A 19,383-nucleotide genomic window follows, 5' to 3' on the forward strand; every position below is an offset into this window, starting at 1 on the left:
ATTGTTTCTCTCATAACAAAGTAAGCAGAAGGAACCTGGGAGTTTAGTGTTAGGACACTACGTTTCCCACGTTTAATTTTGGGGACATTGGATGATGCGCTTTTTCTGGAATTTAAGCTTAGCTCTGCCTAACCCTTTCCTCTGATATCTATATACGCATTTTTTGCGATATAAACCATATTTTTCTTCAAGTGTTTTCAAAATGTAGAAATACAATTTTTTGAGACAATCATGGGACCCTAGATTTGAGTATATGGTTTGAATTTTAAGTCGATATCCCCGAGCTCTTTTGAGATAAAGGCTCCCGACAGACAGACAGATAGACAGACAGACGGACGGAACACAAAGTGATCTTATAGGGGTTCCTTTTTCCTTAAAAGCCTAATAATAAGTAAAATTATTGATAACTTATAAACCTATTTACTATTTAAAATCCGTTATTTTTGGAGTAGACAGTAATCGAGCAATTTGATAGACGTATAAGTAATTTACGTATGGTCCGAGATGAAGGATGAATGTGACATCCGATGGCTACAGGATGTTCAATTTGTCGTCAAGTTAAAATTAGAACTCTAATAGACTTTACTTGCCTTGTGTACTTGTGTTGTGAACTTGGGAGTCGATCAGTCGAGGCTCAGGTTGGATGAAATTGTGGATGAAACTTTGTAATGTTGGCTTTGGCTTAGAACAGGTTATGAGTTCAATTCCCACCCGAGGATTTACAATATTTAATACTCTCATTTCTTCGCTCTAGTGTCGAGGCAAAGCGCGGTGTTGAGTTTCACCATTCAACACGAAATGCGTCCAGAATTGGACGAAAAAGGGGAAACGGAGTGTCTTAACACCAGGTTCCCTTTGCCTACCCTGCTATGTGCGAGATACATGAAAAACAAATATCGTCTACCAACCATGACATTACTGATCTACTATCATAAAATATTTTATTTACATTGATTCAATATCTTTTTGGCTCTATGCCTTTTCTGCAGTACTATCGTATACAAACGTTAAATCATTTGCTAGTGACGTACGCAAGTACTCGCCTCTGCCAGCTTTAATGTCAGCCACATGTGTCTTTCCCAAATTCGTTTGGATTCGTCGAGATTTTTGGCAAAATATTCGATTTCAATTATGTAAATTGCGTCTTTTGAAAGCCAAAATGGATTTAATTAGTGAACGGAGATTCATTTGGTGTGATTTATATTTGCTATGGTTAATTTTAGTAGGTTTTAGTGATATAGGTAGTGTATGTAGTTAGATATTTCTCGAAAACTTCATTACCAAATTAAATTGATTTGACTTGTTATCGATAACAAGAGCTTTATTAGCTACTTTTAATTTTTTTTCAGTTTGACGTAAATAGTAAGTGTAGGGAACCTAGTAATAATATATTCCACTCCCCACTTTCCGTACAATTGACGGACGGTAATTTTCCCGAATGAAAATCGAATCTACAATCCTCGCACTTACAGTCAGTTACTGTGCCGTTGTGCGGCGACGACGGTATACATTGAATTTATTAATTTATCGTTAATATTTCGACAGTGTTACGGAAACACTTGCCCATTCTCATAACGGCCTTAACGCCAGCAGCCACCTTGAAATGGAGGTCAAGAATGTATTAGAGTAATCAGATTACAAAGAAATATATTTTAGATACAGTTTACAAGATGATTAGATTCTTTCTTTTTTTTTCACTTTTACGCTCTATGCTGGGTAGGCAGAGGGAACCTAGTGTTAAGTATCCGTTCCCCACTTTTCGACGAACTTTTGAGGCATTGTGTGTTTAGTATCGGATCTCAATGCCGCGAAGAAATGAAAATCAAATACTCATGAAAAATTATACATATCCTTGAGTGGATATCGAACTCGCAAACGTTGCGTTTGCGACGGCACACCACGCTCGTGCTACTGCGCCACTACGGCCTCTGATATATATACATATATGATATATAGATAGTTATAGCTTATAGGCCCTTCAGTAAATTGGTTACGAATTTTGTAATGCGGACAATTTGTTGGACTATCCTCTATCTGGCTGGCTATCGTGGCTTTGCTTGTGAAGTCCAATGAACGTAACTACGAGTTGTTAATGGAACATGACGCATTCTAAATACCCGAGGTCACTCTGAACGTAGGTATTAGGTACCAAAATGTTACTTCGACATGGTTGTCGTATTGTGATATATATAAGCCTTATCATTCCTCAACATCAAAAATATTTCTTCAATTGACCCAGTAGAACCTGAAAATAATGCGATAAACTGCGATTGGTAGGGATTAGGTTATAAGTTTAATCCACATGTGCACTTGACCTGAAGTGCACATGTGGATTACTCAAGGTATTAATCATAGAAAATTGCTGGCCTTTTTATTCTATGATATGTTCTAAGTAATTATTTTAAATTGCTACCGTAATAACTTTGAATTTTATTTTTGCTTCTTTTGCATATAAATGACTATTTTTTGAAATGAAAAGTTAAATGAAATCTAGCCGTCGTCTGTCCACTTTTTGCCCTTTTAGAGATACGATGGTTTTGGTGACGTAACTCACCGCTGCCTTTTGCCTAAGCCGACTGAGATTTTGAATAGAGTCCGGGTCGAACCCAGAACCATGTCGTATACAGTCAAACGTTAGTGGGTTGCGCTATTAATATAATTGCATTATAATTGCCTTGCCTGATTGCCTCTATATTTAATATGAGACGTTTGTCGATAAAATTTTCATATCAAGGATTTTGAACGAGACACGCTTGAAATAATACAAATACTTAACAATGTTTTTTTACATTATAACTTCAATATACATGGTAAACAAAGTTAACGTAATACTAAGAATATCCTTTACCCACCTTTTGTCCAATTTTTAAAAAATTGCGGGGTTATTGGTGGTGGAACTCAACGCCGCAATTTTCCTTGGTAACAGAGCGTGACAATAAAAACTCATTCCTTGGCGAGGGTATCGAAACCACAACCGTCGTGTTTACAGTCAGACCGCGCTGCGCCTCATCGGCGTAGAATCTTTTTACTTTTAAAAAATATATCAATGGATGCGTGCGCAAATGCGTGATGCGCATATACCGCATTTTGGTGCATTACCCAGAGTGATAAAGTTACTTTCTCGTTTTTCACTTTCCCCCGAAATATATAGCCTGAACGCGGCTTTGAGTTACGTCATTCAACACACAATGCCTCTAGAATTCGGCGGAAAATGGAGAGCAGAGGGTCTTAACAAGGTTCCCTCTGCCTACCCTGCTGTGTACGGAATTCAGTGTGAAGCTTAAAAAACACTTCAATTATTTAAATATTTCTAACTAACTTTTTGTTTGGTGTTACCATTACCATTAAGTTTCAACTTGGCGGTATAATATTATTATTATTTCAATTACTAGCCAACACAAAAATATTTCTAGCCGATCAGGATAGTTCCTGAGATTAGAGCTACTAACCAAACATATTCTACAGCTTTGTAACATATGAGAAAGAGATAAGTACATTTGATTCCAGTCCCCTGCATCACGTTTTCTATAGTCGAATTCTGCTTTACACGGTTCGTTTTGTTTAACGTGCTGTTTACGAAAAAAAACATTTCGCACTCTAATTTATTACGCCTACATTCAGGCTATTAGTGAGATGGCTTTTATAAAGTTAATTCATGTCGGGAGATAATTTGAAAATATATGTAGTACGGTACGGCCGATGAGTAGTGGTCGCCCTGAAGGTTGCGCAGATTTGATTTTAGGATTTTTTCTTACTTATTTATTTTTTTTTGAGTGTGCAATGCGCAAAAGTTCAGAAAGCCTAACTTTAGGTCGGCCACGACTCGTCGTCCTTACTTTGAGTATGTATTGCTTTTCATTTGCCTGTGAGCTGTGACGCAGTTGAATTTTGTTTTTAAAGAGATAGCGCATGTGGTAGGTGTTTTTTTTTTCTCTGCATCAATAAAGGAAAGTAGTGGTATGCTTATTCGAACCATCATTGATATTTATGATTGCTTTTAGGGTATCCGCACACTATTAAGGTCTACTCTTTCTCTACTATAATTTCAATATAATATGCGAAACGCTCGCGGATTCGCCGGCTTTAATTACATGCTTATTTAATCTGAATTATTTTCTTGTTCTAATATTATTATATTTTAAAAACAATATTTATAGATTCCGCCACTCAACACACAATGCCTTAAAAATTCCATGAAAAGTGGAGAACGTAGTCCAACAACAGCGGAATCCATTCCCAAGGATACGGCGTGAAGCTGGAAAAAAAAGCGAGGTTGCTTTTTTATATGGATAGAATTCAGTATGTGCTTTAAAAATTTAAAACAACCAAAAAAACCATACAATACTATAAATGAGGCATTTCTCTGTAATATTTTTACATTATATAGAGAAACTTCGGCCAACTACGAAGTGTATGTATAAAAAACATTTTGGCAGGAATATGTAGGATTGCATCCAATTTTCAGTACAATTTTGTTGCCATTGCTTACGTGAAATTGATAACTATTACTTAAAATGTATATATGTGAAATATTTTTGGCTCTACAATTACTAAAGGCAGACCTTGAGTATCTGCAGCATATTATATTTTTATATCACGCATCATATCTACCATCTATTTTTTATGATAAATAAATAAATAAATAAATTAACCGACTTCTGTAAGAAAAGGAGTTTATCAATTCGACTGTATTTTTTTTTTTTATGTTTGTTACCTCATTACACACAACAAACTACTGCTACAACACCTTTACTACAATATCTAATTACTAAGCCTGTTTGTTCTACTTGGCACCGACTTCAAAATTATAAAATATATATATATAAAAGGACTTGTCCTCACTGACTGAGGTTAGACGCGCGCACAGCCGTAACCGCTGTGCGTAGAAACGTGGAATTTGGACAGATGTTTACTTTCGTAATCTGGACATCCACTAAGAAGGGATTTTAAAAAATTTTAACCCTAAAGGGGTGAAATAGGGGTTGAAAGTTAGTATGGAAAAAAATTTTAATCGGCACCGATTTTTATAAAATTTGAAATTTAGATTTTTATAAGTATTTAATTGAACACGTGTTTCATCGTTTTCTAGAATTCTCCCTCTAAGGGTGCAAATAAAGGGTTGAAAGTTTGTATGGAAAAATTCTTAAATCGCCACCGATTTTTATAAAATTTGATATTTAGACTCTTAAAAATATTTAATTGAACATGTGTTTCATGGTTTTCTAGAATTCACCCCTAAATACGTAAGCGAAGCTGCGCGCGTCCGCTAGTCTTTATATAATTATTTTTCACTTTTTAGTTCGTTGTTAGAAGTCGGTTTTTGTTTTTGTTAAAAATTAATTTATCGTTTTATATGGAATACGGAGTGTCTTAACACTAGGTGATTTTAACTAGTTTAGGTATTGATTTTGCAGTTGCTAAACACGCTGAGCAAGCGTAAGCGTACATTATCGAAATATTTTTTCAATTTGAAATAGTAGCTTTTGAGGTAAACGCGTTATCTTCAACTACAAAGAACTTTTTATTTTTAATATATTTGTATAGATAGTATAGATGTCAACATTACCTCAAGTTTAAATCGAATCTACAATTAATCCATCTAAAGTGAGCTACTGTGCGTGGAATAGCGTCATTGACTTTTATTTCAATACTGATCAGAATTTTATTACTTATATGAATTATATGTCGTGGCGGGATAGCGATGACTGTAAACGCGTCGGTTTCGAGTTCAATCCTGAATTGGGGGAATAATTGAATTTAAATTATTTTAATTTCTCCGCTGTGTTAGACAAGGAACGGGAATTGTGTTGTGTGTGGACTCAACACTTAATAACTCAAACTTTTTGTGGAAAGTCGGAAATGGAGTGTCTTAACACTAAGTAGCCTTTATCTATCCTGTTATGCGGAAACAACGTGAAGCTAATTAAAATATAAATTATCTTTATACCATTCGTAGCAAAGGACGGCGCGAGACGTGTCTGGCTTTGTCTGCCAATCGACGCCGCTGTAGTTATAGTTTAGCACACATCCTTTGACCCCTTTTGTCGCTTAGTGAAGTGGCACTAAAAGGCTTTTAACTAAAATGAACTCTCATATAATAAAATAACATTATAAAATATGTTGATACTTGTTCAGAAAATGTGTTAAACATTAAGCTCAGCTGAATACATTTGTCTTTTAATTACTTTTTTAAAATAATTATGATTAGTTAGGTCCTTTCTAATACGTTATGCTTGTATTTTTAATAATAATAAAATTATATTTTTCATGTTTCCAGCATGAGGTCACGACGGCGGTGTGTACGCATGGAAGCCCGGACTGGTGACCCCGCGCTGCACTCGCGCGCTCATCACCGCCGCGTTCAGCCGGCATGGAACCGCGCGTCTCGTCGTCGTCGGATCGCGCGTACAATCGGCAGGTCCAAGGAGGACCCAGCGGAGCCATCGAAACCTTACCCTTAAACGAAGATACGCGTTTGCCAAGAACGCTACCCTCTATCCCAGAAAGTGAGCCTTTACTCCGCGATCCAATCAGTCGCAAGAATATACAGTTGCATGTGCAGTTTGATGCACAGTCTCCTCAGGCGGCCGGTTCAGTGTCCAGCTCCAGCAGCAGCTCTGATGATGAGGAGGTCTCGATCGCGGAAGCTCGGCCCCCGGACGGCGGTTGGGGCTGGGTCGTCGTTTTCGCGTCGTTCATGGTCAATCTTATCGCTGATGGTATCACATTCAGCTTTGGTGTTTTCTTCCCGCATTTCTTGGAGTATTTCGGCGAGGGTAAAGGAAAAACTGCTTGGATTGCGGGCATCTTTATGGCGATGCCGCTGCTATCCGGCCCTATCGCAAGTTTCTTGACGGACAGATATGGCTGCCGCCGCATGACCATATTTGGTTCTATTTTGGCGGCCCTTGGATTTGTAATTTCCGCCTTCGTAGATAATATGGAGACATTGTTCTTGACGTTTGGTATTATGGCAGGATTTGGACTGAGTTTGTGCTATGTGGCCGCAGTGGTTATAGTTGCTTATTACTTTGAAAAGAAACGTTCCTTAGCAACTGGTATATCAGTATGTGGAAGTGGAATTGGGACATTCATATTTGCGCCTCTTACATATGTTTTATTAGATGAATATGGATGGCGTGGAACTACTTTGATATTGGCTGGATTTTTTTTGAATATGGCCGTTTGTGGGATGCTGTTTAGAGATTTGCCCTGGACCACTACAATGAATGAAGAAAAAGCAAGAGAAAGAAAAAGAAAAAGGGAAAAGAAACGAAACAAACGTTTCCTTGCATCATCAGCAGACAGCTTCTCCGATAGTAAGAGTAGCGCTGCTGGTTCTACGAAAGTGACGGATACTGCAGACATAGAGGCGGTTACATCTACTATTGTACCGCAGTTTAGTTCGTTGGTAGACTTACCAACGTATATGACGGGTGGTGAAGGAATATCACTAGAAGCGTTTGAAATGATGTCAAATAGGGGCAGGGCTTATGCTCTGTTGGCCCAGAATTATCCTGGAGTTATGCTACCATCTCGCAGTTTTAGTGACAGTGGTCGTTTACATGAGCAATCTCCGCCAAAGACAATCATGTCACCAGGTGCCATTACTCCAGGAACGCTTTCTCCAACATCAGGACCAAGCGTTCCAGAAACCTCAAATGCTCGAGATCAATTAAACGAAAAAGCAGTCATGTCTCTATGGCTGAGACGGCAAGGACCTGGTTCCACCAAGAAACCACCAGCTTTCTTAAAAGATTTAAGGATTCACAGACACTCGCTGACGTACAGAGGTGCTATGCTCAACATTAACCGATATAGACTACGTGCGTCTTCCTGTCCTAATATATTTAGAAATTCCATGACGACTATTGCCAAAGAGAAGGTGAGTACTTTATAAAATTACTAGAGACTTAAATGCGGCTTTACTCGCTTAACCACTAACTTATTTTTATATTACACCTTGAGAATAATGTTGTTATAAATATAAGTTTTTTAATAAAAAGTATCCTGTCCTTTCTAATACATTCAAGAATATGTGTAAAAGTGTCACGATAATCGGTTGAGTAGTTTTGGTATGTCAGTGTAACAAACAAGCTTACGTTGAATTATAACATTAGTATAAATATGACTAAAACATTGCTCATCTCATGAAATTAATGATCTAATCGCATGATCTTTTAATTAAAAGTTATCTGAGGAAAACTATTTCTTATATGAAATAAATTATAAAAATACCTATTACTAACATACAGTTAAATAGCAATTTTATTAATGTTATATTTTAATTGATGTTAATATTTTATTGAAAATTTCTACATTTATACATATTATGATGGTATATTTAGTATTTTATAATTATGAATATATTTTTTTTTTATTTTTCCAGCTGCAATGGTACGCTGGTCTATGGGATTTCTGGGACCTTGCGGTGGACATGTTAGATTTTTCTCATTTCCGTAATCCTGCGTTCTTATTTTTCGTTATTTCCAATTTCCTTCTGTACATGTGGTACGACGTTCCGTACGTGTATATAGCCGATAGCGGTATGAACATGGGCTTCAATGAATCGCAGTCGTCGATGTTGATATCGATTATTGGAATATTGAATATGTTTGGAGAGGTGGGTTAATATACATATATTCAATATATTTTAATATAATTTCTTATTTTTATAAGTTTATTATTTAGTTATAAAATTGTCAGTTTTAGTTTTTATATCAATATTAGAAACATCGTGTTGGGTGCTGAAACCCAACGCTACTCTTATCTGATTAGACTGAAGAATTGTATTTTTTTAACTTCACTCTATATATCACACAAGTGATTGCCCTGCTTACAGGGAACCTAGAAACTTGGTGTTACAGTCTGTTCCCATTAGGACACTTCCGTTCCACTGAATAATTATTAATGTATAAGATATGAATGCGTGCTGAATTCATCGCGTCCATTTGTCATTGTAATAATGTTTCACCCATACAAGTGTGAAATGTCAGAAAAAATACCCCTTTTTTATTTTTTAGGAGAACTGTGAATTTTAATATATTTTTTTCAAGTATAAGGGTTATTTATATTTAAAACTTAAACAAACAAATAACTTTAGATAATTTTACCGTATACCATTTTTAAATCGTCTCGTATGCAAAATCGTAATTAAAAAACGTCAATTTAATGATACATATAACACCACTTATATAATGCGTCTTGATTTAATAAATCATACTTGTATTATAAAAAAAGCACTTAAATATTTATTATATTATAAGTGCTTTTGATAAGATATCTTTTTAACTTGACCCCTTTAGAACGCTCTTCGTACGTTTATGTAACAACTCCACGTGTCTCTGTTCCTTCCCTGTGATAAGAGATCCTGATACTGATTGTGTGAATAATTATGTTTTGAAGTACTTTTAAATACTTAGTTGATAATTTTATAAATTAAGTTTTGTATGTGGTTTTGTTTGGATGTTACTTTTATAATTTTTCGATTCCCTCGGACTTGGGCTAACGAAATATTTATGGAATATATAAATAATTATTCGATGGAAAGTGAAGAACTTCTGTATTTTATACTCCCGCATTTTAATGGAAACTGAGTGTAATATTAGGTTCCCAGGATCTACCTGCTTTCTTTACTATGTGCGGGAAAAGCACACAGCGTGAAGCTGTAAAGAAATGGCGAAAAATGGATAACGAAGTGTCTAAACACTAACTTGCCATTGTCTACCGTGCTATTATATTGAAGTTATTTTTTCTTTATTCCAGATACTCCTAGGCTGGGTGGGTGACTGGGAATGCGTTAACCCAAGCCTGGTTTACGCAGGATGTATGGTCCTATGTGGCCTCGTGACCCTCTTAATGCCCCTACTGACCTCGTATGTTGGACTAGCCTCAGCAGCAGGAGCTTTCGGGGCTTTTATAGCAGCCAACTATTCGTTGACAAGTATTATACTGGTGGAACAGATCACGTTGGAGAAATTCACTAATGCGTATGGGTTGTTGTTGTTGATACAGGGATTGGCCAATCTCGTTGGGCCGCCTTTGGCTGGTATGTATAGTTTTTAATTTATATATTTTTTTACATTAAACTATATTGGTATTGGTTTTATTTGAATGACTTATTATTCATTTTAAAAGTATATTTTAAGAGAACCGTGAACGGTTATCAACAGGCGCGGGTTCGAGTCCCTCTACGTTATTTTTTTTTATACATTTCTGCATATAATTAAAAAAATTATAAATTTAAGGCGGTGTCCATGCAGTTCGAGGGATTTAATTATTTAATATTTGTTATTCTTCGCTCTGGTAACAAAGCAAAGCGCGGCGTTAATTTTCATCACTCAGCACGCAATGCCTCAAAGAATTATGCGATGTGTGAGTGAGGAACGAAGTGTCATAGCACTAGGTTCCATCTGCTTGCTTACCCTGCTACTTGCGGGATACAGCGTGAAGCTAAAAAATGAATTTAATTTGGGTTTTTTCTCATTCCAGGTTGGTTCTACGATATAACAAATTCCTACGATCTATCGTTCTACTTAGCTGGCGTCTTTATAGGCGTATCGGGGCTCATATTAATTATTTTACCTCTTTACAATTGTATAAAACGAAGGAATACACATACAAAACAAACGACAACCAACGGAAACGGAACCGAACCTCATATCAACGGCGATTTGAAACAAAATGGTGGATTTATATTGTAATTGGTATGATCTAGAAGGTAAATTTCAAATATGTAGTTTTTGATTTTAACTGGAGAAATCGCTAATTTTTTTTTTATAAATTAATGTTAAATTATTTTATAAAATATTATTTTTTCCTTCACATTTTTGAAAGTAGGATGTTTTGAAATTTTGGATTTTTATTTGATTAATTACGTTAATGATAAGAAATGAAACCGAACGGAAAAGTAATATTAGTGATGGTAATATTAAGTAAAAATATATTACGACTAGCGCAGAGTGTAGAAAATAAAGATTTTGATTATGAAGTACTTGGTCATAACGTTTTAATTACTATCATTTATATCAAATGAACGAACAACCGATACATACTTGTGTATTTTTGTTTTTAGCTTCACATTGTATCATGCACATGGCAAGAAAGGCAAAGGGAACCTACCCGATTGCCTGTCCGTTCCTCACAAAGTCTCCTCATTATGTATCGAGTTCCGGAACTCAACGCCGCGCCTTATCTTGTTAACAGAAAGGCAATAAACTAGAGAAAATACACATAATTCATTCTTCGCGAGTGGAAATCGCGCTTGCAGTGAGACGCTGTGCCTAAATACATATATAATTATTTGCTATGAAACTTGTTAGGCTTTATGAATGATTGATATTTATTTAATATAAAATATTCTCAATTAAAAAAGTTAAAATTTTTTGTTATTTTTACGTAGCGCTCGCACGTTTTAATATAAATGATAGTAAATAATAATTAAAATAATATATTTACATATACTAATTGAAGTAAAAACGAAATAGAGTGCTATAAAAGTAAAAATATGGTGAGTTTGAGTGATAATTGTAGTATAGAAGTTTCTAGAACGATACGCTAGAGTATAAATGTAGTTGAAATTATTTAATAATCACATACAAACAAACACACATACTTACATATTTATATATATACATAACATTTATTTTATCGTAATAATGATAAGCTTAAAAAATATTACATTTAATCATTCGAGTTTTTTATTATAATGATATTTACCATTACATTTAATAAATCGATAACTTTGAATAGTGTTGGTATTATTATAACGTATTTAAGATTTGTTAATAATAATATGTAATATTATATCGACTGGAATAAATAAGTAATACTAAATCGATTCTCGATCGTCTTATCAATTGATACATGCTCAGAAACTTTGAAAATAGTAAAGTAAGTAAAGTTGATCCCAAGACTACCTTTAGAATAAAAAGTTTAAAAGTATTTTTTAAATGACATAGAAAATTCTAGAAAACAGTAGAATAGTTTCTAGAATAACCGTTTGAAAGTTAGAAGTGATGTGTGGTGTGATTAGAATGTTATCGTACGACTTCGAAAGTTTTAGTAAGTATCGATCGATATGTGTAATTATGAATGATCGTTTTATATCAATTTTGTGACAATTTTCGCTTTGTTGAAATGTTTAAAAATGGTCGACCCGATTCTTAATCGATTCTAAAAATCATTCGTAACTGCTTGTTAAGGGTTTGGATTAGGTATAATTGTTTTGTCACTCACAGATTGAAAATATTAATTGGCTATTATAGTACGGACTTCTAAATTTAATCTTCATGATTTAAAAACCTTCATTAGTTATTTAAATAAGTCGGTCTCCTTTATCTATTAGATTGGATTTAATTTTATTTTAAAGGGCCATCCATAAATTATATCACATGAATTTTATCATTTCTAACAACTGTTTCGTCTATTTAGTGTGACGTCACATATTATGCAATTTTACACCTAGAAAACATTAAATTGAGACAGCAGTTCATAAATAATTTCTTTTCACAAATATGTCATAAGCTTAATACTTGAGTTTTATATTTTGAAATGTGAAAGCCCCACGTTTTGTCACATTTTATCGATCTGTGTCGTGTGACGTAATTTTTAGATGTCTTTTAACATTCAAACATTCATACATTTTACTTTTTATTGTTTCGTTATATTGAAAGGAAGATTACTGTTCGTACGTTTGCTAAAAAAGGTATAGGATTTGGTGACATTAAAATAAGATATATAGAGCAAATGCGAGAAAATAGAAAGGAAAAACTGGCGTTTTTTGTTAAAGATACAAATAACAAACTTTATATTAGTTGTATTTTATAAATTTCAAATCAATTTTAAATCAATTGTAGTATACTATAGTTGTCATGATTTTATCAGAAAAATTACGAAACAATAATATAAAAAGACATTTTAATTCCTTTTGCTCTATATAAAACTATTCTATAATGATTAAAACGAGGATCTGAACATAAGTTATTAAATATAAATCATAGATAACATATACATTGTACACACTAGCCACAGATAACTCAGAGAAACTAATGGTAATTAACTGACAGTTAACTATATAAGGCATAGATAAAATATATTTTTTCTTAATGTAATCTCTTTTAGCGGTTTGATGTATTCATTTCCAATTGTCATTCGTAAGCAATATAATAAATGAAAATGTTAGATTTTGATATATAAATTATTATAAATATAATATTATAAGATTTTGAACTAACCAAAGACTGCTCACGTAACGTATTGGTGACGAGAATCTTCCCATGACGTAGTTTGTCTATTAAAAACAGTTTAGAGGAAGAAATGTAAATTTTAATCAGTAAATTCACATCTCGTATTTATATTATATGCTTAAAAATTACACACTATAACACAATTTTATCATCTGTATTCAAGAATATTATTAGCTTTTTAAAATTCAAAAACAAAATTGCAATTCAAAATTATTATTCATTATTATACCAGTTTTGACAAACACGTAAAAAACTAACTGTTTTAGCATTATGCAGCATTATTAAAAAAGTAAAAAACTAACATTTTTAGCATTATGCAGCTCTTTAATATTTTAGGCAGCTATATGCTACATTGAAACGTTACATAACTTCTTTTTAATAATCAAGGGTAACTTTTAAATTATTTAAATTATTATTGTAATTATCAATTGCACACATGTATATATAACTAAACTTTCAACAGTCTACATATTATACGTATTTTTATACACTTCGGCTTCAGCATAATACATGCTTTAAATCTTTTTAAATTACAATCACTAACGTTTTAAATATAATTCAATATTTAATAATTACCAAAATGCTGCCAATGATAAAATTATAGATAGATTTAACTATGCTTCGCCAAAACAAAATTGCTATTCACGTATCCAAAGATATATTTTTGACTAATCTCGACTTTTTGCCAAATTCCAATATTTATATTATTTTCTTCTATAAAAAAAGAGTTTACATAGTTTTTTTATTATTTTATATTACTAATTATTGACTGTATTGTGAAATTGAAATATTTGTTAAACTTTAAGGGGTTTTAAATTTAAATGGTATGCTGAAATTGTATTTTGATATTTTTATGTAAATTCCATAATACTATCTTTTTTTATATATAATCCTGATATAATTTGACAGTGAAACAATTGTGTGACACAACATTGTAAAAAGTTATTATTGTTTATTGTGTATGCTAATGTCTAAAATTAAATTATTTTAAGATATAATATATTTATTTTAAGGTTCTTTAGTTCAAAATTAAACATTAATTATAATTTCATAAAAAAATGAGTTTATTTTTAATCTACTATTTTAAATATGATTTACATAATATTAACTTTCAAGGACTTTTAATAATTATATTATAGTATTTCTTATGTCATTTATATTTTTTTCGTTTGTAATTAATACATACATCTGTATAAATATCATATTTATCATTTAAAATGCATGTTGCATGTACATGTTGTGTTACATGTGCTTTAAAGATATTTTACCCGAACTTTTTTAAGAGGCCGAAGACAGAATAGAATTTCTTTGATTGGAAATTATGTTTAAATTAGTTGGTTTATATTTATATCATGTACGACGTATTCCCTGAATTTATGGCGAAAAAAAATACTTTCAAATGTTGAATAATAATTTATTTTCATATGCTAATAAAAACGATTATGTATATCAAAACGCATATTACCCACATTTTATAAAAAAGGAGAGAAGCTATCAGTGGTTTTATATTAAAAAATTTCTTTTAAATTGGCTTATAAAGTTATCTGGTCTTTTTTAGCTGAAATAATATAATTAAAGAGAAACCACACAGAATAAACTTGCTTTGCGGAAAAAAAACTTTCAAATAAATGGATTGATGATCTTTTGTCTTTCTATCTATAATATAATTATAAGCTTTAAAAGCGTATTACCCGGATATTCAAAGGAGAGATAACTAATAATAGAACTTCTTTAGTGTTCATTCAATTTTAAATAAGTATCTTTATAAGTCTTGCTTATATATGGACCTACATTATCTTGCCAGTATAAAATGGCCGTACACTGATAAACGCCTATTACCCCGGCCATTTTAAAGAGTAAAAAATAATAATAAAGTGTTTCTTAAAAAAAAGCATTTTTAAATAAGTCGGCTAATAGTCTTTTTGTATTTCAATCAATGGTAATATGAAACGGGTATATAATGTATTATGTATTGTTGCACTTAATATTGTGTGTAGTAAAGTTTGATGAGAACATTTTTGTTTTATTTACTTCCTTTTTGCAAGCGAATTGCATGTTGATGTTTGGCTGTCGATGTTTTAGAGATATTGGCAGTATTAAAGTCTTTTTGGGTGAAAGTATTAATATCTTGTAAGATATTGAGGATTCAAAGTTGGATTTTAATTTATGCCAATATCTCACTTATGTTTTTTACTTGTCCTATATTATCCTAATTAATTTTAAGGCTTGGACAAATAAGAAATATACTATAACTTCGCTTTCTTTTTGCTATGGTTAAAATATTGGTTTTTGCAATCTATACTTGTAACAAAAACGTTACTAATTGGTATATGCAAGATATACAAGAAAAATTGTTATGGAGGAACTTAACTATGTCATAGAACCCAAAATAATATTTTTTATTTTTTGTCAGTTTTATTTCGTGTAATATAAGAAACGGCTTATCTGATTTAAATACAATTTTCACTTTTGTATTTTGGCAAACTTTTCTTAGCATTTAAGTGTTCGTAACAAATAATTATAAATCAAGCGCAAAAATCGTTTCTTTCTACAGTTCTAATTAATACTTAGAAACCGAGCACAAAATTGAATTTAAATACTTAGAGACTATAGTGGCGCAGGGTCACAAGCCTTCGACTGTTGTAGATTTGGTTCCCATTCGAGGAAACGAAATATTTAATAGTTTTATTTTTTCGCTCTGGTAACGAAGTAAAGCTTTGAACAATGTAATGTTTTTTTTTATTTTCCAGGATTATTTTTTTGTTAGTTAAATTTTTGGGGTGCACATGGTCACCGTCCGACCCTCCCCATTCCTACGCCTATGAGTTAACAAAATAGAAAAAATGATATTCTAAACATTCATCTGTAACTAAGTTGTATTGTATCATAAAAATCTAAATAACATCGAATACCTCATAGTATACCTAATTCATAGCATATATACCTACTTACCTAATGTAAACAAATAACTAGATTTGCTTGAGGCCTTCTGAATTGTTAAACTATTTATAAATTTCATTAGTATTGTGAGTGACGCCGCTAATATACCTACTTGTAGTTAGAATGTGGTTTTATTTTATTTCCCACGAATTATAGTCTTACCCGTATTAGGAGATATTCTCCAGGAGAGGCCTGGACTTAACCTTTAAATGAATCTAATCTTTATAAGTCTTTTTGAATTTTTCTAGGTAATTTTTTGTTGGTGTGGTTTGTTTCGTTCCTGAGAAAAAGGGTTCTACCAGACAGACTAATAGACAGGCAGATGAACAACAAAAGTGATCCTATAGGATCAGGGTTCACTTTTATAAGGGTTCCCTTTTTTTACTTTTGCATTACGGAACCCCAAAAACAAGACAACTTTGCCCTATTTAAAAAACACATAATTTACATGAACAAGCTAAAGTAAAAAAAAATTAAGGTACAAATGAGCGTCTCTAATTAGTCTCGCCTCGATCCTATTAAGAGGATAATTGTTGTCGCACTTTTGAATTTCCTTACTGTTTAATTGTATTTACTTTGTTTACAGCTTTCGTATACTTTTAAAAATTTTATGCTTAAATAAGAGTTCGTTTTATTTATAAAATATAAGCTATTACCTGTAGCTCTTCCCATGGTCAATTGAAAAATATAACTAAGTAGTATAGAAACGAGGCCAGCCGTGGCGCGACAGGTCGTGGGTTCGATTATCAGTCGAGAAAATGGAATATTTGATATTTTTATTTTCTCACTCTAGTAACGAGGCACACGGCGTTGAGTTCCGCCAACCAATAAAATACCTCTAGGATTCGGTGGAAAGTAACAAAAGTGTTTTATAGGAACGGAAATTCTTAATGGAGTAAGCACTAGTTTCCCAGGTTCCCTCTGTCTACACTGCTACTTGCGGAATACAGCGTGAAATTAAAAAAAAACATCTTAATTTACAAATTCATTAACCACAACCTTTTAACTACAGTATTCCATTTAGCTAAATGACTAAAACTAAAAATTAAATGTAGATTTTATCTCCTAATGGAACATCTCATAAAGAGTCGCATTTCAGCTGAAATATGAAGACAAATATGTTATAATAAACTTTTCGTGAAACAACACTATTACATTAAACTTTTTGGCAAGAGAATTTTATTTTTATTAATAAACTAGCGGACGCGCGCAGTTTCGCTTGCGGGGTGAATTCTAATAAACCATGAAACATGTGTTCAATGAAATATTTTTAAGAGTCTAAATTTCAAATTTTATAAAAATCGGTGGCGATTTAAGAATTTTTCCATACAAACTTTCAACCCCTTATTTGCACCCTTATTGAAAGAATTCTAGAAAACCATGAAACACGTGTTCAATTAAATACTTTTAAGAGTCTGAATTTCAAATTTTATAAGAATCGGTGCCGATTTATATTTTTTTCCATACTAACTTTCAACCCCTATTTCACCCCTTTAGGGTTAAAATTTTCCAAAATCCCTTCTTAGTGGATGTCCAGATTACGAAAGTAAACATCTGTCCAAATGTCACGTTTCTACGCACAGCGGTTACGGCTGTGCGTGCGTCTTACCTCAGTCAGTGAGGACAAGTCCTTTTATATATATAGATTATACAGAAACAGGCCGTTATGGCACAGCATCTGCTAGTAAATACGACGGTTCTGGGTTCTGTACTGTTCTCCACTGCCCGTCCGAGATAGATTTTCGAGATATTGCTTGTTGAGTAGCAGAATTGAACGCCGAGAAACTCAACCAGAACGAAGGTGGGATTTGAACCCACAATCATTCGCGTTTTTAAATTTTATAAATAACACGACAAATTAGGTAAATATAACACCGAATATTTTATTTAACTTAGTATGGCTATCACGTAGCTAAGTCAGTATTGCTCTCAGTACAAAGATCTAAGCCGTTTCCTATTTATGCTTTGGCCCCTATATTTAGAGTAGGTTGGAATTGGGAATACTAAGATTGTATTAGATAAATCAATGACATATAATATAAATAATATATTTACTTTACATTATGTAAATATATGAAAAAAACATTTTTTTTGTAGCTTCTCGTTGCTCATATACTCGTACTTAGTACAGTAGGCAGGGGGAGCCTAGTGTTAAGACACTCTGCTCCCCACTTTCCGCTGAATTCTGGAGGCATTTCGTGTTGGGCGCGTAACTAACCTCAATACCAGAGCGAAGAAATTAAAATTTTAACAAATAATTATTCATTCCCCCAAGTGGGTATCGAATCCACAATCGTCACGTCACAGTAACGTCCCTTGGGCCCCTGAGCCACTGCAGTCTACGTTAATATTGAGTAGCGTCTGGTAATTAAAACTACGTTTTCATTGAATGGATTTATTCCATTATTTGGACCTCCTGTATCTACTGCTCATGGAGAGAAATGAATCTAAAATCATAACATAACGAAACTAAATTAAAATTTCTCTATGTTTCTATTGTACTTCACAATACAAAGTAAATATTTCATACACATACAAACAAATAAAAAAAATATATTATAAATGTGTCGCGTTAAAAGCTTTGCGTGATATATATTTTGTTGAAAAAGTTGCATCGCGAGGTTTTCACTGTATTTTTTACTGTTGTATTTTTTATCCCTCTTTCTATTCTATTCTATAGAAATGATGAGAAGTAGTGTAGAGTAGAAGTAATGTTATTTTGTTTATTGTAATAGGTATTACAAGATCTTTATTATTAAAATATAATTATTGAGGTAGTCGCGGCGCAGCGGGACGTCTGTTCGATTCACATTTGAGGGAGATAATTATTTTCTCGCTCTGGCGCCACTCAACACGCAATGCCTTGAAAAAATCGGTGGAAAGTGGGGAAAATATCTTGGCACTAGGCTATGTCTTAGCACTAGGTTCCCTCCGCGTACCCTGCTGTATGCGGGATACAGCGTATAGCTGATTTGATATAATTAATTAAAGTAATGAAAAGCTCGCGCTATTCAAACATTATGTTAACTTTGTATTAAATAAAAACTTATGTTAATTGAATTCGAGTAAGCTCTAAATCAGATTAAATACATAAATCTACGCGGAAACTAACCTTTTTACTATAAAACGTCGCTTTCGGTAAGAGCATTATGAACTTTTTACAGATGTACAAAACGAGAATAATAGGAAAAAAATT

General features: G+C 33.0%; 1 protein-coding gene across 4 annotated transcripts in view; it reads left to right on the top strand.

Moving 5' to 3' along the window:
* Positions 1-15,260, top strand: part of LOC146531666 (monocarboxylate transporter 9-like) — a 41,638-nt gene extending 26,378 nt beyond the window's left edge. For 3 of the 4 annotated variants that reach the window (XM_085198721.1, XM_085198723.1, XM_085198724.1), the window contains 4 exons: positions 6,278-7,885; positions 8,390-8,623; positions 9,766-10,048; positions 10,492-15,260. In XM_085198721.1, coding sequence (XP_085054847.1) covers positions 6,371-7,885; positions 8,390-8,623; positions 9,766-10,048; positions 10,492-10,703 — 2,244 coding nt within the window. In that variant the 5' untranslated portion in view covers positions 6,278-6,370 and the 3' untranslated portion in view covers positions 10,704-15,260. The remainder of the gene's footprint in view (positions 1-6,277; positions 7,886-8,389; positions 8,624-9,765; positions 10,049-10,491) is intronic. The other variant, XM_085198722.1, reaches the window with a different exon arrangement.
* Positions 15,261-19,383: the final 4,123 nt, after the last annotated feature.

Source organism: Heliconius melpomene, chromosome 15, assembly GCF_056956725.1.
Source record: "Heliconius melpomene rosina isolate 202511_hmr_F chromosome 15, ASM5695672v1, whole genome shotgun sequence".
In the NCBI taxonomy this organism is placed as follows: domain Eukaryota; kingdom Metazoa; phylum Arthropoda; class Insecta; order Lepidoptera; family Nymphalidae; genus Heliconius; species Heliconius melpomene.